This window comes from Aulonocara sp. 'chitande type north' Nkhata Bay, linkage group LG18 (assembly GCF_057382095.1).
Source record: "Aulonocara sp. 'chitande type north' Nkhata Bay isolate Kocher_YH1m ecotype deep benthic linkage group LG18, A_spYH_male_GT1.1, whole genome shotgun sequence".
Taxonomy (NCBI): Eukaryota; Metazoa; Chordata; class Actinopteri; order Cichliformes; family Cichlidae; genus Aulonocara; species Aulonocara sp. 'chitande type north' Nkhata Bay.
Genome location: NC_141361.1, coordinates 24,896,770 through 24,924,075, shown reverse-complemented (window position 1 = coordinate 24,924,075; position 27,306 = coordinate 24,896,770). Strand labels below are relative to the sequence as shown.

At 40.7% G+C, this 27,306-nt stretch overlaps 1 protein-coding gene across 1 annotated transcript in view; it reads right to left on the bottom strand.

Moving 5' to 3' along the window:
• kcnn1a (potassium intermediate/small conductance calcium-activated channel, subfamily N, member 1a) overlaps positions 1 to 27,306 on the bottom strand; it is a 66,486-nt gene that overhangs the window by 20,870 nt on the left and 18,310 nt on the right. Inside the window, exons 2-4 of the mRNA XM_086273536.1 lie at positions 11,983 to 12,456; positions 8,147 to 8,242; positions 4,878 to 5,296 (exon numbers count right to left, since the gene is read on the bottom strand). Coding sequence (XP_086129662.1) covers positions 4,878 to 5,296; positions 8,147 to 8,242; positions 11,983 to 12,456 — 989 coding nt within the window. The remainder of the gene's footprint in view (positions 1 to 4,877; positions 5,297 to 8,146; positions 8,243 to 11,982; positions 12,457 to 27,306) is intronic.

The window sequence follows — 27,306 nt, the reverse complement described above, 5'->3', positions numbered from 1 at the left end:
CTTCAAACTACGGAACTTCTATGGCTCTTCCGTTCGACAATCTCTCCGGCGTTGGAACCATCATCTGTTTTCTCTTCGGTCACGCTCGGTTGATTTTTCTAGTCGGCACACTCATTTCCTCCATTACCAGCTGGCTGCTTCCCAAACAAACACACGTGCGGCTTGGCACTTGTGCTGTACGTAACAAGTCACGCGACGTGACGCTGCGGCTGTGATTGGTTCGGCTCTGCGCTACTTAGTTTGGATTGGCTGACCTTTTTTTTTTTTTTTTTTTTTTTAAGAGGACAAGAGCAGCGAGGTCTATCGCGATAGCTTAATTTCTCTATCGAGTAAAAGTTATATCGCGATACATATCGTTATCGTTCTATCGCCCAGCTCTATTTCCATGTAAATGTTACATTTTTTTTCCAAGAAGTAACTCATTCATCCTCTGATGCACACTCTGGGTATTAAACCATCATGGGACACGCAGAAACACCGAAACACTACCACTCCACCTCCACTGCCAACTCAGTACATCTAAACATTTTCTTTCATGTTTCAAATCTTCTCAGTACACTCAGCCTTCCACAATGTGTGGTTTACTTCTGCACACAACACAGAGACTGTCTTTAACATTACACTTTTAACTCTTTTAGGTGCACACAAAAAAACAGACCTACCAAATGATTGTGAAGTTTTCAAGTTTTCAAATCCTAATCATCAGGTCATTATTTTATTTTTGTCCCTTTTTTTGCAGCTGTAAAGAAACCTTTCAGTTTTGCTTATTAAACTACTTGTTTTACCACACGTGAGAACCACAGAGCAGAAGCCTCAGCAGTGAGTCTGTTCTTCCAGTGAGGCATTAATAGGAGGAGTCAGTGGAGCTGACGTTCCCCCAAATCAGACTTTTCCCTTTCTAAGAGTAGACTGAAACAAGCAGGAGGATCTCCTAGACAGGATAACAACTCCATGTGTAAACTGGTAGAAGCAAATCCACCGCTGCTTTGTCTTTCGGAAAATCATTTCTGAATGCATATGATCGCATCAAGACTGCAGAGAGAGACAGTAACTGATGAAAAACAGAGAACTAACTTAATTTTATGTTACTGCATGTCAGTCTTTTACCTGTCCCAGTGCTTATCACATATTATGCAAATTTACCTTGTGGGCTTACATGCGCTGATAGGCTACAATCAATACTAGGCCTGCAGAGCGAGCACGCTGTCACATCAAGTGAAACAATGAAGAATCTAACTGTCCCTGGTGAATATAGTAGTACATGTCACGTCGAATCAAAGAGGCTCCCTTACATTGCCCACATTGCAGCATCAGACTATAAATGTAAACCTACTGTAAGAAACTCAAAGGAACGGCAACATTTCGGTTTTGTATAAGTTTGGTTGAGCTCACAGCCTGGAAACTGTAAAGTTACAAAGCCTGCTTGAATATTTCATGTAAACATGTGGTTGGTGTGAGAAAGTTCAAGTTGCTCTGGTATGCATTTGTCCAGTTAAACATTCGGACAACCTGTCTTGGCTGGCGCTGTTTGTATCTTGAGCCTGATAATCTGGTGCTGTGCTGTAAGGGAAAGTCAGCTAAACTTTCTTGCCTTTTACGTAGCCTACAGGCCCTGAATGGAGTATGTGAGGTGAGAAATAGCCTCGCATTGCCCCGAAATAGAGCGTTTTGTTTCAGATAACAAAGTTAGAACAGGAGTGGAAGAGAATTAGATAACAGCTAAAGAGAAAAAGGAGTGAGAAACCAGGGAGACAGGCAAGGCATGCATGCAAGTGTGTAACTGAGTTCGGGCTGGATTAGGCCTGCTTGTTATGGATAAGGAAAGGCAAAGGGACAAGGAATCAGTAGTGGGGAGAGATGAGGAGAAACTGCAAAGCATGCCACGTTAGATGGGTACAGTAGGAGATCTGCAAAGGATCAGTCAGCAGTAAGAGAGAGAGGGAGGGAGGTGTCTTTGGTAGTGAGGGAGAAGCCAAAAGAGCTTAGTTAAGGAGCTTAGTTGAGGTAGGTTAGCTCTGAGGATGGGCTGTAACAAGAAAGATGGGAAAGGGGGCCAGTGTTAAATCCATCTACTGTAACATTAGCATTTCTCCCATCTCCACCCTCTCTCAGTCCCTCTGGTTGTGTCTTTCATTCCCCCCATCTAGGCATTTTCCAGGTAGACTCCGTGTTCGTCCAATCTCACACCGTACTGCCCTTTGATTTACTTCGCAGCGTGGTCAATGTGACAGTGTTACGGCGCATTTAACAGATACAAGTCACATACAGCACTTTGGGAAACAAGCGCCTCTTCTTTTTTTCAACTTTGGTTTCACTTGAAATGATGGGATTGATAAGTAAACATGAAAACTCGCATGCTGTTTCAATGTTTACTAAAAGAAAGGAGGAAGGGGAATGACATTCGGCTCACGTGGGCAAACAAAAACGAGAGACGCCGCAGAAACCAAACTCTTGTTTTTAAAAGATGTCTCCGTTAACACATGTAGCAATGGAAAGCAATGCTCTCATTTACCCTCTAACTGCGTTATGCCACTCACGTATCTCTCACTCAGAATCTTGCTGTGCTAAAAGTAACACGCAGCCCAGACAAAAGTGCCCTCAGCTAAATACACGAAATGACTTGACATTCGTTCTCTTCTTGCACACTCGGGCCTTATTTTGATAACAGAGGACAAAGTGTCTTCATCTCTGCAGAACAATCTTTTGGGTAGAAGCAACAAAAGTCTGTGGAAAACTATAACACTGTTCAATTAGTTTTGTGAGGGGAGACACATAATGAGATGGTAATGTGTGAACACAAAGAACAGAAAGGCCTTTGGTCTTCGAAAATCTTTGGAGTTGCTGCTAAAAAGACATCTTTTTGCAGTATGGATCTATAACAATTGCATAAGGAGAGAGAGAGAGAAAAAATGAGATAAGACAAATTGCCCTCTGGCAGACTGGTGAAGGTGACTTGAAGGAGTTGCTCCATTTTTATACAAACTTCCTCCTCCAGCTCCTACCGGCCTAATGCACAACAGTTAGCAAAGAGACGCTTGCTTCAAAGTGCTGCTCACACTGTAGGTCTCTGCTGTCCTCCTACAGCCACTAAAAGGAATTGTGCCACTTTCATGCCAACTAGAGGGCCCTTCCTAATTCTCCGTTTGACCTACTGGGTTTGGAAAGGATCATCGGTCAATTTTGTTTCAGAGGAGCTGCCCCTTCTCCCCGCTACCACCACCCCGCTCCCCACCACCCTCCAACCCCACTCAGGGCAGCAGTGGCGCCAGCTCGATGAAAAAAATGATAAGTTGGGTTTTCCACGGCTAGAGAACGAGGACTCACATGGTATCCCTATGGAGCAGCATAGTGGGGAAATAGAAAGTACAACAAAACATTATACAAACACACGCACACGCATGCACACGCACACACACACACACACAACCTTCATGTGCATGCTAAAGTGCACCCATCCATAGTAACAGACGTAGACATACAGACACAAATCTACCCATCTGGACACATTATTCTGAGGCTAAATGATTAATAGCATGCCCTGCTCATGTGTTTGTGCATTTTTAAACCAAACCACACTCTAGAGATTCTGTGCCTCTCAACTCCTTATTCATTTAAGTTCAGAAATCCAAACTAAACCCATGTAGTTTGTTTTTTTTTCCTCTACTAGCATTTGACTTGAATGAAATGACTCCTTCCTTTTATGAGGTGCTAAAGACTGAATGATGGCAAAAATGTGACATATAGCCAATTATAATAGAGAGACTTTGTGCAACTTAACTTTATGGAGACGTCATCATGTGCAAATTTAATGTTGTGTTTTTTCAACCAATGCATGAAGCGCTTTCAGTGCTCAGGTAGAGTAGAAAAGCGCTATGTAGGAACCAGTCTATTTATCATTGGGTTGAGGTTATCTCATGCCTGTGACACCTCACTGGCCTCCCTCTGTGCTCCAGAGGAGCTGGTGTGAAAGTTTTTGAGTTTTAAATCCACCAGCCATGAAGATCCCAAGGTAAGGGCGTGTAAAGGGGGGTGGTTAGTGACAGGTTAACATGTGGGTAGTTAGGGGGCAGGGGTACGGGAGGGGGAGGGGAGGTACTTAATAAAAGCAGGCAAGATGAGCTGCAGCAATAAAAGAAAGACCTTCCTCTGACGGGATGTTTAGCTTTTGTGGTGTAGCATGTGTAGACTAAAATATTGGGTTTGACAAGAACTGCTGCTATAGATTTTCCCACTCTCCAGCCATGCAACTCGAGTCCCCCTTCCACACCATCTATGCAAAAATGAATTTAAAAACATCAAAGCTGGCATTAATGTCTCATTTCCCTATGCAAATGCACAAACGAGAAAGAAAAAGAGAGCCTCTCATTTCTCCCTGCCTCTTTCATTTTCAGCGAGAATCATTGGTGCCCCCTTGAGACGAAGCCCGTTGCGCAGTTTTGGTGAGAAAAACGGGTTAGGGGATCCTGGGGGCTGCTCTGCATTATCAAAACAAACCATTCAGCAAACAAACAATTAAACACTCATGAATTATGGACAAGCCATCTAAAATAGCAATAAAAACAAGGAGTGGGAAGTCGTGGAGCAAGTGCTGAGCTAATGAAACGTGTGCAAGGGTGTTTTTAAACGGCCGGGCAGTGGTGTAGTATGTGGGCGTATTAGCGTATGCCTTCCTGCACACGTGTACAACATCGATATGTAACCTATTCTGATGATTCCACATATTTCAGGGAAAGGACAGAGAGCACGGAAACGCGTGGGAACAAAAGCGATAAGTGAAGGAAGAGAAGACGTCTAATAATCCACAAAGTGCAATTGTGCATCAGCCATTTTGGTTTGTGCCCAGCAACAACATCCATTATTCACAGCCCTGTATTTACCTCTCACAGACACGCACAGTCCATGCAGCAATGATCCAGGAGGATATACTGAACACCAGCAGAACAGTTCCTGGACAGATGGTCATGAGGGTCTTCATGACAAAGCGTGTGTTGAAGTTAATCTTGTTGAGGGCGCCAATGCTGCGGGACGAAGCGTCCGTGAACAGCTTGCTGTGGAGTAACATGACTCTGCCAATCAGGTAGAGTCTCAGGAACATGGGGATGGAGAGGATGATGTCCACATCCGCGTCGGCCACCGACGGCGTGTAGGTAAAAGCCAGCCGCGCTGTCCATGTGAAGACATACTGGCCCGGGATGGGGTGAATGGCACACACCAGTAGTTCCAGCACGATGAAGAAGATTCGCTCATACGTCATGGCTATCCTCCAATCATCCGCACCATTGTCGACCATAAACAGCTGAAGGAAAAGACAGACTGAGGTCAGTTTGGATAAAGTTAGAATTTCCTTCCACACTCAACTTCTTTTCCTTCTACACATCTTTAATACATTTTCAACCACATGGACCTTTGAATGAGGCCTCATAGTATTGGTGTGTTTGTAGATGATCCATAAGACATGGATGCTGCTCATGATGGCCAATACTTGATCTACAAATATCAGCCATAGCATTAAAAACACCTGCCAAAACTTGTGTAGATCAAAAATGTCAGTATACTGGGATGGTGGGAGATGGTGATGGTGAGTTCCTCTGGGCTTGTCTATGAGAAATCCAACATTTCTCAAGCAGAAGATCATCATTGTTATTCTTCTTTCTTTCTTCTTTTTTTTTTATTTGGCTGATCTTTGTAAATCAAGCTAGCAGACAAGAGTAGCATAGGTGTCTTATGTTTTGATTTATAAACAACACACCTCTAAGACTCAAATAAGCTAAGGGCAAATACATAATAAATATACAGAGCATGAGATGTATGGCAGTAGTTCTAGTTATCCCAGGAAAACTTTGCAGAAACTCAAATACAATAAAACAGAAAACAACTGTATAGATTCATCAAGACTACTGTTTGCAAATAAATAATACAGTGTTTCTGGACAACAACTTAAGAGTCATTTAAGAGTGATTTTTTTCCACCCCACTGGAAAACCTAAATTGTGCAATAAACCTTTAAGCATAATTTTTACAAAAGTTGTGAGAAAGTTTAATAAACACAACATTTTCAAGAAAAAAAAACAATTGAAATCGGTCAATTGTTTTGTGGTTTGAGGTTTAAAGGGTTAACGGCTTTAATTTAAGATAGGTTTTTCTCTACAGTGGCAACAAAACATGCAGCCTAATACTGCTGCAGAGGTTCCTGTGAATATGCTGCACATGTAGGTTACTCTTCTTTGCTTCTGGCCAGGTCCTTACTGTTTTGGGTCATTTTCTTTCTTTAGAAAGACAAAGTAGTCCATCTCCCATTGTTACCTGTTGCCCTTTTTTCTCCACCATCCTCTTAGCAATATAAAATACTAATTGTCGCACTCAGGATAGCATTAATGATGCATCAGAGTTTACAGTGACATAGTTTTCCTACACTGCCTTTGTACAGACAGCGGGGTTTGTAGGAAATGTCAATATTTAGTGATGTCAGTTTTGTTTGTGTAAACTATTTAGTAACAATTTATAATCACAATCATTAATAGAGCAAAAACTAATCATTTTATTTATGGAATTTTATTGATTTGAATCAAAACAGACAATTGCAAACACTTAATACTGACTATTCCACCTATAAACATCTATAAAAATGTCATTTTATCAAATGTTTACAATACTTACTTAACTGGCTGTAGTTTAAAGCTTAAATTGGAGATTGCTGTGGTCCTGTTTCTCTCCTGTTTAGTTTTGTTTCCACTTGTCTACATTTTCTGTGAATGATTTTGGAGTGAGACCTCTCACGATTTCTACATGCGTATCACAGGACCAACACTACGAGACATCCTGTATGAATCTGAGCCATCAGAGGCTCTGACAACAGCAATATTTCACACCCTGAGACTGAGGCTCAGTGAAAGGTAATAATAAAAATTAAATGAAAAACTTTATCACAAAATCACAATGACTCTTTGCAGTCACTAACTAATATAAGATATTTCATAAACAGTATGAAATAAGTATTGTCTCTTATCAGTTATACACCACATGTACAGTACTCATTACTTTACATTTTGCTACAAACATAGGTGCAGCGATTTATTAAAATGTGTGCAAATGTACATGGAAATACAGCACACAGTTTGTACACTTCCAACAAGCTTTAAAGTCAATATTTGGTATCAACACCTTTATTCTTCATCACAGCCTAAACTCTCTCAGGCAGCTTTCTTTTAATTTCTTGAAGTAGTCTCCAGGAATAGTTCTCTAGGCTTCTTGAAAGACATTCAAAGCCCATCTTTGGAGGTTTCTGCCTTTTGTTCCGTTCCCTGTGAAAATGATCCCACACTGCTTCAATAATGTTAAGGCCCGGGCTCAGGGGAGGCCAATCCATGACTGATAGTGTTAAACTGTGTGCTTTTCTATTCAGGTTTATTTTTTACAGCACTGGCAGTGTTTGAGGTCACTGTCATGCTGAAAAATTAGCTGTTGTCAATCAAATGCTTCCAGATGGACTGGTGACTCAAAGTCTGACTGTACATCGTACAAACCATGACAGAGCCTCCACCTTGTTTTACAGTTAGCTGTAGACACTCACATTATACCTCTCTCCTGATTTCCCACATACATAATGATGGAAATTTAACCAGTTCAGATTTGGCTTTTTCTTTTTTCTTAAGGTCATAGTTTTCAGGTACTTTTAATGTATGCACAACATGTTGAAAGTTAACATCTCACTGGGAATCACTTAGTTGGTGCCAAAATACACTGTCAAACTGTATCTTTGGGGCAGGCTTACAAAAGAAATAAAAAAAAACTTCAGGTCAGCTACAAAGACAAAAAATTACAAGAAAGTCCAGCTCCTTAGAAGCAAAATTACACGGGTTGGGGGGGTAAAGTGGTTACAATCAAGCACTTTTTACAGTTCAACATTTTTTTAAGCTCCAAAAGTTTATCTTTGGGTGGGTGCTTTAAGGTTACACTGAGCTGTCTGCTTCAATTTCAGTTAAAGAGAAAAAAAGACTAAGTGATTTGTATTTAGCGTAGTTTTGCCAGTAGAAATTGAATTCCCAACGGACTTTTTAAAATCAGGTTTTATAATATTTAACTTCTGCCACACTGATCTCAAAAGGTAAATGAATAAACAAAGGTTACTTTTTCTGCAGTGCACTCACCTGGATTTCCCGGGCATGGTACATTATTATAAGACCAAGCAATATAACAGTGGAAAGGCTGATAAGGCATTTCAGTGCAAATGAGTATGAAGATTCCTAGGGTGAGAAACAAAAAGGACATGAGAGACAAAATTAGAAATAGCCACCAAAATTAAAACCATTCTCTTAATATGTGCAAACATCATAGAGTATCATATATAGGAGTACAACATTACAGTCAAAGAGTGTTCACCATTACACAACTCATATTTTCTAGGTTTAATAATAAGATATATACATGTCATTTTAACCTCTATGGTATAGCTATATGTATACAGATAACACTACACAACTGCATCTATACATAGCACCCTCAAACACACACTAACACATATACACACACACACGCTACTTATTAGCTGAAGCTCAACAAGAGCCCATATAATGGGGTTTCACAAACAGCGCAGTCAGGATGTTGCTAAACAATACAGCTGCAGGTGGAGGTGTAGCCTGATATTATCTATGGACACCATTTCCCACCATCTAAACTACCAATTAATCAAAGCCCAGCACTAACAGGGGGACTTTCCACTTAATGGTAGGTGCAGAAAAGGCAAGGATGGTATTAGCAGGGGGCCAGCACAATGAGCACTGCTGATGATAAATAGGCCGGCTGGATGCTCACGCAGGAAAGCTCTTTGTATGTGTGTACGCGTTTGTACATGGGGGCCGTAGATCTAGAAAATGAGAACCTGTGCTACTCAAATCCTCCCCCAACCCTCTATGTTGGTAAAATGCCAACTGATAAATCAATTTAACAACCATGGTGTAAAAATGCTGCTCTGCAGCAGGCTAATGATCATAGTGTTGTTATTACAATAACAACACTGACGACAAACGATTAAAAAAACCAAGTGGAAATATCATTCATAATTGCCAGTGAGATGACAGTCCTTGCTTCTCAATATATGTTGTCCTTTGGTGGTCCATATTACAGAATTATTTTTAGCCATCAACTAGATTGCTTTGCCCCTCAGGTTGGCGACATGTTCTCAAGACATTCTAATGTCTGAAATTGTTTTGAAAGTCCCTGATGAAATAATACAGAGTAAACCAATTAATCCACGTGCCAGAGGTTCAAGGATTTTTAAGTCCCAGTGCTCACTGCCTCTTTACATGTTCCCTCCTTCAGGGCTCAGAAAACCTTTGCTGAGCCGCGAGCGTCTGCTCCATGACGGGACGTGAGATGGAAAAATGGACCAGCCACAGCACATGCTACCTGTCTGATGTGGGAAGGCTGCGGTGCTGCTCAGAGACATTAGGTCATTTCCATTTCAGCTGAGGTCAGTATGATGAATGGACTGAACAAAACTCAGTAACAGTCACAGACAAATCTATTGACTTTCTTAAAACCCCATAAATCATCCTATAGATTACCCCACCAACTTACTATATTTTAGAGCCACAAACCCTTCCTCACACACATATGAAAGAAAGAACACAATTAAAATGCACACACAGACACAAACAGGCAAAAACAAAATCGATCCCTTTTTTAAAGGGAAAAATTGATGCTTTTTAAATAATTTCAGTATGTCATTCACAAAATATTGAAAAACTTCTAATTGCCCATAATGATTACCATGACAGTTAGCACACTCCAATCCTGCACACATAAAGTAAAAATACCCATTAAGACAAGCACATCATATGAATAATTAATGATCATTATGCATTTTCAGCTTTAAAATTTTCACAAATGCATGCTGCATTCCTCTCTTTCTGCTGACAGTGAAAAAAAGTCTTGTTCAGAAAGTGGTTTATTTACTATAAGCTCATTTATGACTGACTGTAAAAGATCAACAAAGAAAAAGCAGTAGCCCCTTAAACCAGAATTACTTCTAAGGCCAGTAAGGGACAAGTCCACTGTTTGTAGAAAGAAGTCAAATTGACCTAAAAAAAAGTACAAGAAAAATATTTTTTGAACTAGAACTTTGTTGAGCACTTTCTTAAGAGTTTAAATCAACATTTTGTACACGAGGATTAAAATCAGTTTGTAGGAGTGGCAATAAAGGACAATAAAGCAGGATGTGCGATCATATGAGCATGCAGCATCCTCAGATTATGTGACCAGATAATACCAACATTCTGCAAACTGCAAAAGTGCTCGTTTTGTTTTAGTAATGTAGGCAACATATATGCCAAAGCTGCAATTCTTATAGAACTGACAGGGGGCCTTCCAATGTCCTTGTCTCACAGAGAGTATGAGTCGGGTTTGGAAGTACTTTGCATTTGAGGAGAATGACCGAGAGGTGATAGGTTAAGTGATTTACAAAAGCAACATGCAAACGAGCCTTTTCCACTTTAGTGAAGCTCTTAAAAGACTCACATCCACATTTTTTCAAAGAATTCAAGTCAGTTAAGTATTAGATCATATTAACAACCTCCAAAAGGTCATTCTCTTTATGTTATCCTGGAGATCAGCTGTGACACACGTTTGCAGTTGCTAATGTTATGTGAATGTTCAAGCTAATGTAATGTAACAAACGTTATACCTCATAGTAAACTTTAGCAGGCCACTCAGCAATCATCCTAACATCTCAGTCTGTGCCTGTCAGCAACATAATGTTAAGATTTTCTGCTCTGTACTTTTGTTGCTTTTATTAACAGAAATGTCATTGTTGTAATGTTCAAGTGGTTTTTTTGTGTTTTTTTAAATAAAGAAGTTTAAATAAGTGGGATGGCTCTGTAGTGGTGTACAGATTTGCTTGGCATACTAAAGGTCAGTAGCTCACTGCCAGTCGGAGAAACCTGGGGGCTTTTTGTCCCCTTGGGGTTGTGTCAGGAAGAGTGCTTTGTGTTTAGGTGCATGGTAGTATGAAACTAGTATTATGGCATCCATTCATCAGGTTTTCAGTCAGATTAATTCCTGGCTTGTGACAGCTCAAAACTCAAGGCTTGAGAACAGTCAACAGACCGTGCACTTTTCAAACACTAGCTCTTCTATTCTACTTTGTTTTTACTGACTCCAGAGAAGAAAGAAAACAGCTCTGTGACCTATCATATCGCTGCAGTGTCAGCTCCACAGTAAAAAATAATGTGGTGGGACTTGTGCCGCACTAAGTGAAGGATATTCTTCCCCCATATATGACACACTAGGGTTGACTGTTTGACACTGATGGACAATGACAGGCCAAGGGGTGGTAGCTTGGTCACAACAGTGACCCTGAAAACCCACTGCCTCGCCAGTGTCCTCGTTCAAGAGTCCCTCTTGTCTCTAGAGTGTGCTGCGTCATTGCCACTCCTACAAACTGATGCAGTTTGAAAAAGCTGGAACTTCATTCCCACCTTTTATTCTCACTTGCCGACCTCTTCATTTCTATGTGTCTTTATCTCTCTTTGTATGAATCTTTATGGCTCTTGATGTCCGCTTTGCTCCACTATCCCAGTTTCCTTCTGCCAATAATAGCAATAGCAATGGAATCAGTCCTTTGGGTACGTGCCAATATAATGCCAATAACTAAAACTTTTAAGTAGTGACAAAAATAGACCTACCAGCAAAAAAAACCCCCCAAAAAGACAAAACAAGTTCCAAAAAGACAATATCTTTTAATAGAATAAATAGTCTATTAGTCATTGTGCAGATCACATGACACTTCTTTTTACTTCTATTGGAGCAATACTCCCAGTTGCTTTGTTGCATACTGTACGTCAGTGTCTGTGCTAATAATCACTCTTCATGAAACTGACAGCTGCCAACCCCACACAACTCAAACATAACAATAGAAGTGACAACACACAGGGCTCCCACTCATGCATCACACACACACACACAGACGCACGCACGCACAACCTACCTTAGTGTAAACCCCCCATGACAGTTCCGTCTCTGTCACCATGACAACAATCCCAAACATCCCAAAGATTAGAGCGTAATCGCTTAACCGTTTCCGCTTCTCAAACAACGCCCTCCGGTGGCCGAGCTTGTAGCCAATGTCCCTGTTCTTCTTCTGGGGTGCCCGCCCACTGCCCCGCCCACTGCCCTCCCTGACCAAGCTCTCGTTGGATGCCTTGCTGGGGTCTTCGCCGCCGTTGCCCTTGGACACCACCACCTCCAGGCCAGAGCTGTGCAGCGTCTGCAAGGGTTGCGTCTCCGAGTCGAGCTCCGCGAGGTTGCGGCGCGACGAGGACGCCAGGCTGCCCACTAGTGGTCTCACCACTCCGCCATTGTACTTGCAGGTGTTCATGGCTATCTGAGGGAGTCGGCCACAGCTCTCAGAGAGGGAGGGCTTGGATCCAGCATGGCTCAGCTTCTTCTGCTCAGTATTGGCCTGTGAACAGGAAGCAAAGGAATTAGCACAATACTACCACAACTTTATAAAAAAAATAAATTATAATAATTAAAGGTGTAAAAACCGACAGCAGGTTGAAGAGACGCACAGGTTTAGACTTTAAATAGAGCATTGATGTGGGAGTTACATCACTGCAGCTCTGGAGAGGGCACGGAGACGAGAGGATCTTGCAAAACAATATTGGTTATAAAAGGAGACAAATTTAGTGCTTAGCAGGACATGTGTCCAAGCGTACAGCATGAATCAAAATAGCAATAGTTCTGGTTTCAAAGCCCCACATATGGAGGGTTTTTCCTTGAGTAACAAACTGATAGCTTCTAACCAAGTTACAGCTCTTCATTAAGAACAGCCTGTTTTTGTGAGTAGTAAAAGCAGGATTTTTCCTGTTAAACATTTGGTGCCCTGTTTTTGTGGAGGTTTTCCCACAAAAAGAGCTCCCCTTCAAGAAATGCCATCCAAACTGCATGACTCAAAAATAAATTAATAATGGATGAAAGGGGTTTTGATGTATAAATAAAACCATATAACCAATATTGGACCCTACAAAGTGCAGAAAATTGAATCTTTGCGCAGCACAAATTTAGATATAAATGATTAATGCACAGCATGGCCCTTTTTCCTGTCAGACAAACATTTTTCCCCTGCAGAGATGAGCAGCTAGCTGCCCAAAAGAGGAGAAGAAGAAGAAGAAAAAAATAACACGGATCTCCTTGATTCAGGTGTCCCAGCTTCTCACTAATTTAACAAAACAGTATAAAGTGTTTATTGCTTTTCATGTCTGTTGAAGGCACAGCAAGCTTACAGGAAAGCTGAAGAACAAAGGATGACACAAGCATCCTTGTGAAAATATTAAGTTTTCACCACTGAAAACAGTATATTCTTCATTATAAGGGGGATGGGGACTCATTTTTTTCTCTTTCGTTTTAAAATCACCTTCTAACCCGATGCCATGAGATGTGCCTCCTATGAGATGTGCCTCCTCTTTTACTGAGTCCTATATCACTTCTGCTGTTCTTGGTAGATAGGAATGAGTTTCTGCCCCGGCAACGCAGACAGAAAATGTTCAATCCATGCAGAGACTATAGAGCAGTCACCCCAGAAGCATCTATCTGCCGGTCTATCCCTTGCCCTTCAGAGACTTGGGCCGATTATCATAATGGGTTATGAAAACTTCACATGGAACAGTGCTTTTTCCGAAACAAGTCAGGGGTGTGCGATAGCACTGCTGGCTCTTTTTTATCAGCCCTGACAAAGCATGCCTAATGCCTTTAAATGTGCTGGTGGGAATACAGAAGGGCAGCCCTAATGGAAATTTACTAACTCTGGGCCTGTGATGCTATCATCTTGCACATATTGTGGCTCCATGAGAACAGGACTAAAGGTTAAGGATAAGTGCAGCCCATAGTGTTTCTAATCCCCTTTCCTGTATTAAATTGCTTTTTAATCTGTGCCATTAGGACCTCTGTACACTTGTGAAGACTGAAGTGAGTGAACTTTACGTTTGAATGACAGGAAAGACTGCAGAATTAGATGCTGATATGGCAGTCCTACCAAAGATGATGGAAGAGGATATAATTAGAACAGGAGGAGCTGAATTTTCCTAATCTAACTTTTCCCGCAGATAAAAGGGTCTTGTGAATGAATTTAAATTAATTCTAACAGTTTGCATCTTATTGACATCGAGGATTAGAATCCCCAAATATGGATTTATTTCAGTGTCAAGTAAAGTTTGAAAAGATTTCACACAAATTATGCCTTCCTCTGGCTTCCTCTGCTTCAGGAAACCCTTGAAGCAGTCAACATAACCCAATACAAAAGGCATCTCAAAACAGTAATTTTTTAAATATAAATTTCAAATGATTACTCATTATAGCCCATCAGAAATCCAGTATCTCAAATTATTATTAGTACACACAGAACATCCCAAGCCAGACAGCCAGTGGATTCAATGCTATGCTATGTTGCACTTTATCTGGAAATCAAGGTCCGGGAGTTTAGTGGAAGATTAAAGTAAATATCCAGGGTATTTTAAAACCCAGTGTAAAGTTTCTGCAGTCTGATGATGTTGAAGGCCATGTTGTCTGCTGGCAGTTGGTCCACTGTGTTTTATCCAGGCCAAAGTCAACACAGCCGCTCAACCAGGAGGTTTTAGAGCATGTCATGCTTCCATCCAAAGACAAGTTTCATGGAGAAGCAGAAAGGGACTTTTTCCACAATACTCTAAATTCTTGAGACACAAATGTCAAAAAATATCACCGGTCGTGAATCAAAGATATGTACAGACTGCGTCAGAAGAGAAACAGCAGAGCTGAATCATCCCGCAAAATACAGCTGGATCGATCTCAACCATAAGCAATCTGTATTTAGAAAGCCATTTTATTAAATTCTAATAAATATTTCAAAAGTCATTACCAATGCATCAATAAAGTCCTTTTACTAGCATTAAGATCCAAAGCAGAAAAGCCTGTCTTTCCTTTAAATGCTTGGGATTGTCATAGTAACTGGTGAGCAACTGCAAAATATCCTTATTCCTTTGGTTTTAAATGTTATTAATATGATGTCACTCATTCTCAAGAGATAATTTCCAACTTTTGTGTGGGAGGTAAATAACACTGAAGTTTCACTTCTTGCTGATCCCGTGTTATTTTTAGTCTCAGTCAAACTTCCTGAGATGCTTGATATGCAAATATGGATGGCAAACTATAAAAGCTGACAAAAAAATTATATCACAGAGACTTACTGAAGACCACTACTTCAAGCATCGCTTGTGGATTTCTGTGAGAATGTACAGTAAAAAGGTCGTCCAACACAGAGGTATTCTGACTCAAGCGTTTCACATGTATAAGATGGCTTTTTTCCTGACAGTCATCCTTGTGTTTTGAGTGAGTCTGTAAATCAGTGTGTGTTAGTATGCTTACTTCAATAGACTAAACCAGGGGTAGGCAACCTTTCTGATGGCGAGTGCCATTTAAAATTTCCTCAGAAGTCAGTGTGCCATATGATTGCTTTAGCAATAAATTTAATAACGCTCTATATGAACAGTTACACAATATATAGGACCACTTTATAGAATTATATTTGTTTGCAGATGTTGGCAGCTATCAGCGAATAGTTATCAGCTGTTTTGAAACAAAAAAAGACTTTTTATCCATAACAGCAAATGAACTGTACAACAGAAAATGCAAATGCTATTTGTGGTCTCCTCACAACAATGATAAGAAAAATAAACTAAGCCAATATGGCATGTCTGTTAATACAGAGACACACATGTATGATCTCTGGTCTCCCACTCAGAGACACAGGTCTCCGAGTGTCCAGCATTCAGACGGCTACCTGAGGACACTCATGTGAGAGAAAATCTGCTCACACAGATATGTAGAGCCAAATACTGTCAATAAGGCCTCTGCAATGTTCTGAAGACAGTTAAACTTGTCAGGTAGTGATGTCCAGCAGGTGAAAATGCAAGCTATGGATTCCAGCTGCTTCGATGTTGCATTAACTGACATTAACTCAGCCAGTTAATGCGAGACAAATCCAGCTGCTCATTAAAGATTTCTGGTTTGATCAGAAAATAAAACATTGGTCCATACACCTGAAAGTCCCAATTTGCGATGTGCACCGCTGGCGGGGCCATTTATTTTTTGATGCACCCTCTCAGATTAATTCACTGCGTGTCATGCCCAGGGCTGGACTGGGACAAAAAAAACAGCCCGGGAAATTTTGACTAGAGACCAGACCACCAGGTATTAAAGCCATAAAGCCTTTGAATGAAAACAGACGCTGCTGTGACAGTGATGTACAGTCTTGTTGGTATATGCATGATTTCTATACATTTTACATCAGATAAAAACTTTGGTTGTAAGATTCAGATAATTATTTAATAACAGCCAGACATTTTAAATGAGAATAAGAAAGTATTTCTTTGTGCCCCCTTTCGCTGTTAATGCTCTACCTGGCCCCCTGGCAACACTTTGCTAGACCCGCCCCTGCACAGTTACCAGCTGTCAGCTACTTAAAAAAGGATCCTGGTGTTATTTGTCTCTCAGAAACAGTTCATAACTTCTCTTCAACTCATTCATGTCACCTAAAAGGTAAACCTGTTTCTCCATCACCTGTTCAGCTCTGATGATTCAGTAAGGACATCTCCTGGTTTCATCTTCATGTTTCCCTCTCATCACATAACCAAACCGATATCATGACCAGCAGCTTTTACAGCTGTGGCTCCAGCAAACATCAGCTGATACTAGAAATTAATATTAAATACATTCTAACAACAGCTGATCAAGCTTAAACGTGCTGTTGTTTAGCGCGACCTCCGTGATTGCCCCGTTCTGGCGCAAAGTGGGCGATAAACAAACAAGAGAGAAAAGCCGATCAGCTGATTATTGATCAGTTTCATGATTAAAGTAGCAACAGGAGAGGGAGGGGAGAGAATGAGAGGAGAAGAAGAGGCAGCTGTGCGGCTAACGACAGAATAAATCCACCTTTGTGTCTTTTTCCATCCTAGACAACACCAAAAGGGTAATAATTTCTGTGAATGCGGGACGATTCCGTCTTTTTAAGATGGTTGGCAACTCTACTAACTAACCTTATGAATAAAATAAAGTTCACTATCAGTAACATCATAGCACCCACCCAGCTGTATAGAAACTCTGTCATGCTAGCTAGTACGCAGTATGAGTTATTGTAACTGACTGTAAAAAGTCAGCACAACGAAAATAAACTACACCTGCCGACCCAGATAGACTGCAGGTTATAACTTCTTACCTGAAGTTCAGTTCACCTGACACTCGGACCAGCGGCTGCCTCTCCTCCTCCTGCCTTCCCTCTCCCTTATCCACCTGCTGGCCTCCACCACTTGTTAATGTTACTGAATCTGTCTGTGGAAGCTCCGCCACAGCCACCACCAAACAACTGAGTTATTTTACGCCAGCATCTGGCCAATCCACCACCTTTCATTGTTTATACCGTTACAAAAATAAATAAATAAATAAATCATCGGGCCACTGAGCAAATGCCCGGTATGCCCGATGGCCAGTCCAGCTATGGTCGTGCCATCAGTTGGCACGCGTGCCTAGGGTTGCCGAGCCCTGGACTAAACTAATAAACCAGCCTGATAGAGTGCCGCCCGGCCAGTGTAGTCCTCTCTCCTTTCTCCTGGTGGTATCTACTTTCCACCATAAACACGTCCCTTTCACTCAGTTTCATGGCTGAAAATTTTGAAATATTTCCAACAGATTAATTACAGTCACTACAGTCACTGTTGAGCAAGTTTTGAAAAATCTAAATTAGTCACTCTGAGCTTTTCCACAATTTCCACTGCAAATCAACCATACCGCTCCATGCAAACATTTCCATTCATTTCAGTCAAATTAAATATTTTTTTAAACAGTACGTTTAAAAAGTAAGAAATGCAGCAGCGCAGAGCAGCGCTGAGCAATCCAGCCGCTCTCTCTCGCTTACCATTGTCATTCACGTGTCGGACGCTCAGTGAACGCAGCCTCTCGTTGCAGATCTTCTACGAAACTGCTGGCTTAAAACGGGTCATTAGCATTAATATGGACCCTGCTGACCGCATGTGACGGGCACACTTTCCAGTCTAAAAGCGCTGTGAACGCCCATCTACTCCCCGACTTCCTGCTTCTGTTGCCCATCGTCCAACCTGATTTGCACCAGTGTTTTGTCCCAACCTGCACGCGGGTGTGACTTCTTAAGAAGCAAGTGTTCACCTCCAGTGAAAACAAATTAAATGATCAGCCCTATCATGCAGTACAAATTAATGCTGCGCTTTGGAATGCCATACTCCCACATTAGGAAATTCATAGAAATGTTATTATAGTTCATTAAAACTAACCTTAAAACTAAGAATACAAAAAAAAACGTAAGAAAAAAATAAAATAAATCGGTGTAAAGTTTCAGTTAGTTATTATGTAATATACTTAGTTTTTAAGTTTGTTGATCAGGTACAAAAGAGAAAAGAAAAAATCGAAACTTGTCTGATGATGTATTTATTTACATGTTTGAGACTTTGTATGTGTGCAAGACCGAGTCAGCTGCTTTCAAAAACTTCTGTGCTTTTCTTGTTTTATCTTTACTGGTGTTCATATATCTTGTCTTCGACATATAACCTCCATGCAATTATAATTAGAGAGGTTAAAACTGAGGTTGGAATTAATAAGAGAAAAAATAAACTAAGTCTAAACATTTTCAAACACAAAACTAAACTGAAAGAAGAAGAAAAAACGCACTCAGTGAATGAACTGAAACTGAATTAAAAGCAAAAATAATTAAAATAAAAAAACATTATAAAAGCTCTTCTTGGCAGATACAAAATTAGGCACACCCAACTGTATATCCTGCTCATCTCATGTTCTGAACAGAACAAAATGACCATCATTTTGTAGCTGTTTCATGAGACATGAGACCTTGAACTTACTAGTGTTTAGTGATGTCAACAATTTAAGCCACAACATTTTTAGCCTACATCATACTTTATATAACTCACAAGTTATGGCTGAGCATCTGCTTACCTTTGATGCTGGATGTTTTGGCCTTGGCTTCTAAAATCTTGCAATGATTTAGCAGGAAAAAAATGCAAAAAAGAAAAAGAAGTTGTACAGATTCCCCCTCTCTATAGTTATCTGTTAATTTGCAGTTCTCACTAGGTGTGAGCACTGCTCATTGGTCAGACTACCTGTAGGAACAATTAGCCAGCAACAAACATTTGTTTGCGATTGTCCATTGGCATACTCAGACTATAAATACACACAATCAGGCTAAACACCTGTGTGTTGACACATTGGAGCAGAGATGATGAGCATCAGCAAGAAGAACTCCCGACAGATTCAGCTCATGAGGGCAAGAGGAGAACTGGCGCCAGAGATTTAAAGGCATTTTGCAAGCCTGGGAATTAAACTGTCACTGTAAACTGTACATCAGCACAAGATGGAAAGACAACGCCGACCACTGAAACTAAGGAAACTGCAAAAATAAGCAACAAAGTAAATTACTATATTCGGTACACATACAGTATCAGTTCTATGACACATTACATAACCAGCCTGTTTATTGCTGTGTTGATAATGTTTTGTTTTTTTGGACTTCCACAGTGATGTCCTGGCTGATAGATTGACCAACAAGAGTTGACTGTACAAGTGGTATTTGTCGTGCCTGAAGAAAGCTTGGCTGTAAGTATAGAAAGCCCCAATTCTTTCCATTGATAGAGAACCACAATAAGGAGGCAAAGCTTCAAAAGGCTCTTTAGTGGATAGAATCAGGGGAAATATGGCACTAATCTACTATCTTCACTAAAGAAACCACTGTGACCCTATGCACGGTCTCATTTCCGATGGAAAAACCACTTTGTTGCCAAATCAAGCTCCATGTCTGATGGTTTCAGACCCGGTGCAGGTCCTGTGGTCACTGTAAGGGAATCACAGACAGACTGTATTCTGAACAGACAATTTTGAAGCAAGTTGCTGCAGCTAGTATCAGAGAACCTTATGGCCAGAATCATAGTTTCTTCCAAGACATCGACCTAAAGCAAACTACTACTTCGGCCTAAATCAGAGGGGATCAACTGGGTAAAAACTCCAGAGTCACTGGTTGGAGTTTGCTTGGCACTCCATGAAAGACTTCCTCCATACGGAAGCAGGAACTTGTTCATGCCATAAAAGTGTTTTGAAGATTTGTTTGTTTAAAAATCTCATTATGGTCAAGGACCAACCAGGGACAGGCTAGCTATTTTAAGTCAATGTATGATCCACTTGCTGTTGTAAACTCATTTAAGGAAAAAGTGCTCAAGTTCAAAAACAGAAGCAAGAAAAAGAATTTTGTTTTTTTTTTAAAGACATGGCCTACATGTTTTGTTCATATGGGTTAAAAAATCATTTTCAGAGTAAACTATGAGCTGGTGTGTATCAGAGAAGGATTTTTTAGTGCTAAAAAAATAAACCAGAGTGTGATAATAAAACTGAAAATATGCACAATAAAAATAGCAGACAACTTAAACATACTAAAATCTAACTCTGGATTCCTCTTTGTATAACTCAAGAGTCCTTCACAGATTTTACACCAAGAGTCCTCACATTGCTTTCCAAAATCTCAGAGCACCCAACCAATTCCAAAATACTCTCACCCAGTTAGCCAGCTACCCGAGCCCCTTTGCTTTTCATATGTTTCCCTTCACCCAGACTAAACAGCAGAAAGGCAAGCCGGACCATTGTCATCCCCTGATGACCCCACAGAGGAGCCATGGGTGGGGGCTGCCTGTCCAGCCAACCAACAGCTCAATTTTAGGCTGAACAGCACGTAGCATTCAGGCTTTTTGAAATTGAGACTTATAATGAAATTGAAAAGCCTCAGTGCAGAACAGTTTAGATGATGGCAACTCTTCGTCTTGCATTTCTCCCTCTCTGCTTCATTCTCCATCCAGCTCAAATCAAATAGAAAATCCTCACTCCTGTGTTGTAGTCTTGAAGGCTTATATACTCTAAAATGGAATAGTGTATTATTAATATTAATTGGGTGAGTGTTTGTAAGTTTGAGCACGTGGGTGCCAGTCTGTTTAATTGTGTGTGTGTGGCAGGAGGAGTGGGGGTGGTCGGGGGGTTGCATATGTGTGATAGAAGTACATGCTGAGTCTCTGCCACGCTCTGGATTAGGTTGGATATTGATGCAGACAGCGTAAAGCAACGAAAACGAGCTCGAGGAGAAATTGTTTGAGAAGATCCATGTGTTTGTGTAAAATCTGCGAGCAGACGACAGATGCTGACAAGTCCGATATGAAAGGAAGGTCACAAATGAGGGAGACGCGGGAAAAGCGACAAAGTAAGGTAGGGATCTAGAAATCGAGGAAACATAAAAGGGTGAAAACAGAAAGAGATAAATGAAAGAGAAGACAGACAGCTCCCTATGGGTGTCTCTGCCAGCCCCTGGAGTGATTGAGAGCTGCAGGCTACACTCTCCAGTTTGTCCCTGCACACTAGACGCTGTCACATTTCTCTGACAGGCCAGCAGGAAACAGGGCTCCTCCATCCATCCCTAGCCAGCATGTGGATCATTACTCAGCACTAGCAAAGACAGGGGATAACCAGTAGCTGCAGCCCCACACTCATAAAGGAAATTACTCTGTCAGAGCTATCTGTGTGCTGAGCTGATTGAAATAATTATATATTTAATGAATCATGCTGGAACATTAAATGTTTAAAGGTGAACAGCATATTCTTTAGACACATCAGGTCTGAGGAATAACACCATGATTTTAAACCTGTTATCTTGCAGTAGTGGAAAAGGTGAGACTCTTTGTGCTCAGCCTTATCACCTTATACTTCATGCCCTCATATCTCTGTAGGGGTGTCTACCTCCGGGATAAGCTACAGCTATTCTGAGTGTTTTGTGAAGACACAGCAGTTCTAGGGAGTAAGGAGAAAGCAGACGTTCAAAGTTCTCACAGGATACACAGAAATGTAAAGTCGGACTGAGTTCACATGTCTGATACAATCTGTAATGTCTGAACAACTTGAAGTGCGCTGAGGTGAGCTGGTCGTGTGCCTGGAGCGAGGCTAGAGCAGGTTTGTAACAAGTTAATGGGTACACCTCTTGCACTGCTTATTAAGACAATGTAGATATGGTCAAGATGTGCTGCTGATGTTAAAACAGAGCATCAGAATGGGGAAGAGAGGTGATATAAGTGACTTTGAACGTGGCGTGGTTGGTGGTGCCAGATGGGCTGGTCTGAGTTTTTGAGAACTGCTGATCTAGTGGGATTTTTTGACGTCACCACACATCTCTAGGGTTTACAAAGAATTCCCACCCATCCAAAAGGGAAAAAAAGAGAATATCCAGTGAATGGTAATGCTCTGGGTGAAAATGCTTTGTCAGAGGTCAGAGAATAGCCAGAGTGCTTGGTTGAAATGTGTGTTTGAGTTACTTTTCCCGTACTTTCAGCTCAAAGTTATGTAGTAGTCTGTCTCTAAATGCTCAACGCATCAAACCTTAAAGCAGAAGAGTTAAAGCAGCACAAGAGACTGAGTGACACTCTTATCAGCTACGAACTGAGAAAACTGCAATTTACATGGACTCACCAAAAGTGGACAACAAAATTGGAAAAATGCTGCCTGGTCTGGCGAGTCTCAATTTCTTCTGCAGAATTTTGATGATAGTGTCAGAATTTTATGAAAATGTGAAAATATGAAATATCGATGGTTCAGGTTGGTGGTTGAGCTGTAAGGGTGTGGGAGATATTTTCTTTTGGTTGCTCAAATATTGTCGCTGACCATGTCCATGATGGTTGTCTAATGGTTTCTTCCAGAGAAATAACACACCATGTCACAAAGATTAAATCATCTCAAATCGGTTTCTTGAACATAACAATGAGTTCACTGTATTCACACTGTACTGTATGGTCTCCAGAGTCACCAGAAATCAGTATAAGAGAGCACCTTTGGGATGTGGTGGAACGAGAGATTCACATCATGAAAGTGCTGCTGAAAAAATCACAGTTAATTTGTGTAACTCTGTCATTTTAGAGCATTGAAGGTCTTCTTTGTGTGTTTTAGAACCTGGTACCCTAGAAGCATTGCTGCTTCTGTTTTTCAGACCCACTGCATGCCCTGTTGCTCTCAGTGTGATAGGTTTTTGTTCTTCACTTTGCAAAATGAATCCTGGCCAGCTGGGCTTGCCAGCATAAATAGGTCAGAAGCTGCCGTTGCCCAAATAATTATGTGCATATACAAATAATTAAAATTTTGCTTGGATTTTGTAACAACCTCATGTTCTATAACAAAATAGAAAAACAATGCTATTTAGGTTTCTGTACTTACAACAGACTGACATTATTACTGTATAAGTAAATTTTCAATTATAAGCCAATCATAGACAAAGACATGTCTAATGGTGCACACATTAGATTTATATTGTTCGCTCACTGCTTTGTAAATGCCACATTAATTGTGTTTTCTCTGCATTTTGAGTTACCTGTCTCCTGTTCCACTCCTTATCCTTCTTCTGTTTTTATGGCAGTGTGCAAAAAACTTCTAGGTGCATTACCGCCACCAACTGGTATGGAGTGTGGCCCAGAATGTCACTTAAGGATTAGATCCTATCATACAAATTGCTGAGGTTGGAGCTGGTTCAAATACAGACGCCCATCAAATGGTCCAAACCATCTGCAGTAACAGCATGGGGTCTGATTTGTATTTCTTTGTACTGAGTTTTCTTTGTACTGAGTTTAGTTATTGTCCATGAGATTTTAAACTCAGTGGTAGAATCACTGTCTGGAAATTCACTCTCTACGCATCCTGTAATTAAGATTGATGGCCTGTTTGATAACAGAGACAATTATTGGCGTCTTGTTAAGCTCACCCTCCCTCTTGCCCTCTTTTTGCTGCATTTAGAGATGAAAGAAAAAGTAGCCAAAAACAAGACAAAGCCTTCACGGAAGGAAGGACACAGGTACACGCCTGTGGGAACGTGATATTGTTAGGACTAATAATGCACTGTGTTCAACTGAGACACAAAGCTGTTATAATTAGGACCCAACAAGGTTACTTCATGTGTGAGTGTGTGCTTTATAATCTAGGTCCTGGGGAGATTGGCGTTAGAACTAATGGGAGGAGGGGTATTTTTCCTGTGGGACACCCATTGCCTCATTAGGGACAATTTTAATTTTCAGCAAATTAAAGGAGAGGGCTGTTACAAACTCATCTGCAGAACAGACCATAACGTGTGAACTGAGATTGATAATATACAGTAAAATAAAATGTACATTAAATCTGGCCGTGTGTGGATCCTTAAATGTTGCATGGTTGGAGAGTAAATATATTAGAACTACTGTAATCAAGTACTGCATGTAGAAACAGGAAAGCATCTTCTTTCTTTCAGCTAATCAACAGTATTGCCCAGTTCACCCTCAGAGACTCCCATTATGCCTGATTGCTTGATTGATTCCAGATTTGTGCCAATAACCCATTTAGAAGGACAGAACAGGTGTTTGACGAACTCTGTGAGAGACATTTCTGGCCAGAAATCATACCTTCTCTCACACAGCACTACAGTCATCCTTTCCTTTTGTTCTATTAAATTACCTCAATAAAAACTTTGGCACGATAAAATGAAACTGAACTGAAACTGAATTCAGTACGTCAACATCAAAAACTTTCAAAAAGGGGACCTGTGCCATCCGTTTCTGGGACATGCTCACAGTGAACACAAAGGGAAAGGAAATGTGAATATATCCACAAAATAAAGAGTCAATGTTTTTAGTATAGTAAGTATGATCAAATATTTGGCCATAATGAACGGAGGCGGTATTAATATTCTAGAGAGGCAAACAGCAGCATTAACTGCCTCCCAAAGGAAACACAATGCTCATTTCTCACCAGCTGCAAGGTGGGGTGGCACTTTTGGAAGGTTTTCAGCAGTCGCGGCCTGGCTTTCAGTTTACTGGTGTTTTTAGTGGGGCTTTTAGCCCCATTTTTTGCGACACGATGACATAAACCAGTCATTTATTTCTTAACTTTTGTTACAGGTGTAGAGCAAACTACAAGCAGTGAGTACAATGGTGCTGATGGTGTGTGCGACTTAAAATTAGATGTTGAAATTCCCAATTTCCAAATTCCCAGTTGGAAATTTTAACTGACACAAGGTTAGAGCAATTCCAAAGACCCCGGCTTAACAATCCACTGCTTAAATATTAGCAAAACTAAGAAAAAGCTCCCTTCAGCGGCAACAGCAGGTAGTGCTGCATGTTTGAATTGGCAGTAGACGTCCTTTCTGGTGTAAACCAAAGGGGATTTGTGTTAAACCAGGAATTTTTCAAATGTGTCAACTACTACACTACGGCAGCCGCACACATCTGTCGAACTCAACATCTGCGCTGCAGATATCTAATCCTTAAGTGTTGTGTATTTGTGAAAAGAGTCTACCTGTGAACGTGCTGTAGTGTTTTTAAGTGCAACAAAACAAGCACTGCGCTGTATTGCTAGTAATGCATGAATGGCTGTAACTTGCTAAGGAGCTAAACAAATCGTGCTTTTCCTTCTTTTTCTGACTTTACTACTGAACTCAGGAGCGACATCTGACTTTCAAGGTGGATGCAACAGAGCATGAAAAAGAAAGCGCCAAACAAGAATGTAAATATATGTATGTGAATGCGACTATAGATTTTAGATGGAATTTAGAATCCATAGAGATTTGACGGTGACCCATGATGTTGAAATAAGACACCCCATATGGAAAAGATATATATAAATCTTATAAAGTTTGTATCTGTCTTGTGTGAAACTTGTATGAAAAGCATCCAAGAGTGAAAACAGATATAAGATCCCTTGAAAAATTATATATTGAAACTTGTATGTTTTGGATACTTACTAAAACAATATATGAAAGTAATGAGAAAGTGGCCACTTTCATGAGTAAATCATATAAGTTTTTACTATTTCTTTTCCATATGGGACAACACTGCAACGTGATGGTATGTCCTCCTATCGGAACCACAGTTGCTCACTTGTTTTAAAAACAACTTTCAATCCTAAATAGAAACAGCGACATCTTGATGTTATACCACTGTTAATTCACTGTTAATGCAAATGTTTCAACCTGCAAACGTCAGCTCAGTGAGTACAAAACGCCAGAAACCACAAGAACGGTGATTGCGGTCAAGAACACAGCACTGAACTGTATCGATAACTAAGCTATGCTTTTCTTCACACACCGCAAAATATATTACAATCTATTACGTCACAGAGTACTAGGATAATGAGAAGGTTTAAATATAACAAGGTTGGTGGAATCTGGGGCTTGCAGTGCATTATGGAATGAGTTTGTAATTATTTACACAGTCGTGGACCTTTTGCCTTGTCTTTTTACATTTTTCTTGTGATCCAAGCCAAGCTTGTAGTTTTGGCTTGGGTCACAGCTTAGAACTCTTTATCTAAGCATTTCTGAAACGCTAATGGAAACAAATGAATGGGAATTTTACTTCCTGGAGCTGGAGCCTATAAAAAAAGTGGGGCTCAGTTATAGTAGGTACCGATCCGTGTATACATCTGCCGAGCAATGCCTATAGTAGACTTGTAGTCAAGACCGCCTAATCAGAGACCAAGACAAAACCAAGACCAGAGGGTATCGAGACCAAGACAAGACCAAGACCAAGTCTAGACGAGACCAAGACCGAGACCAAGACCGGGACAAAAAAGACTAACTTTTGTGTGCTTTTGAGGGCTGACATGATGGTACTGACTGGCCCCAAAGTCATCTGACAAAACAGCGATCACCTCCAACAACTGTCTAAAGAATGGGAAATATGTAACTGGTTTCAGTTATACTTTATATATAGATAAAATTGTAATATCAAACTGAAGATTATAATCTACAATTTGGAGGGATTTGAGCATGGCTGAGCCACTGTGTGTCGCTGTGTGACAGCTGAGCAGCGAAAGGAAATTAATGGAGGAGCCGGCTCTCGCTCAATGGGAGTCGACTATTCTGATTCACTACAAAGCACTCTCTAAGCACGGCTCTTAGAGCTAAAGCTTTTGCGCATGATACATTATCGAACGTTACGCTGTGTGTCATGGATACTGTTGACTCCAAATCTCCCGACCACTATGTTGATCTGAGACAGCAAGACCGAGACAGCGAGACCAAGACAAGACCAAGACCACGTAAAAGTGGTCTCGAGACCAAGACCGGTCTCGAGACATCCAACTCTAGCCTATAGACAATCAGTGGGTGTCTCTGTGAGATTGTAAGGTTTTCCTTACAATGTAAAGTGCTCAGAGATGTGATGTGATCTGGCCTTATAAAATAAATTGAATTCAACTTCAT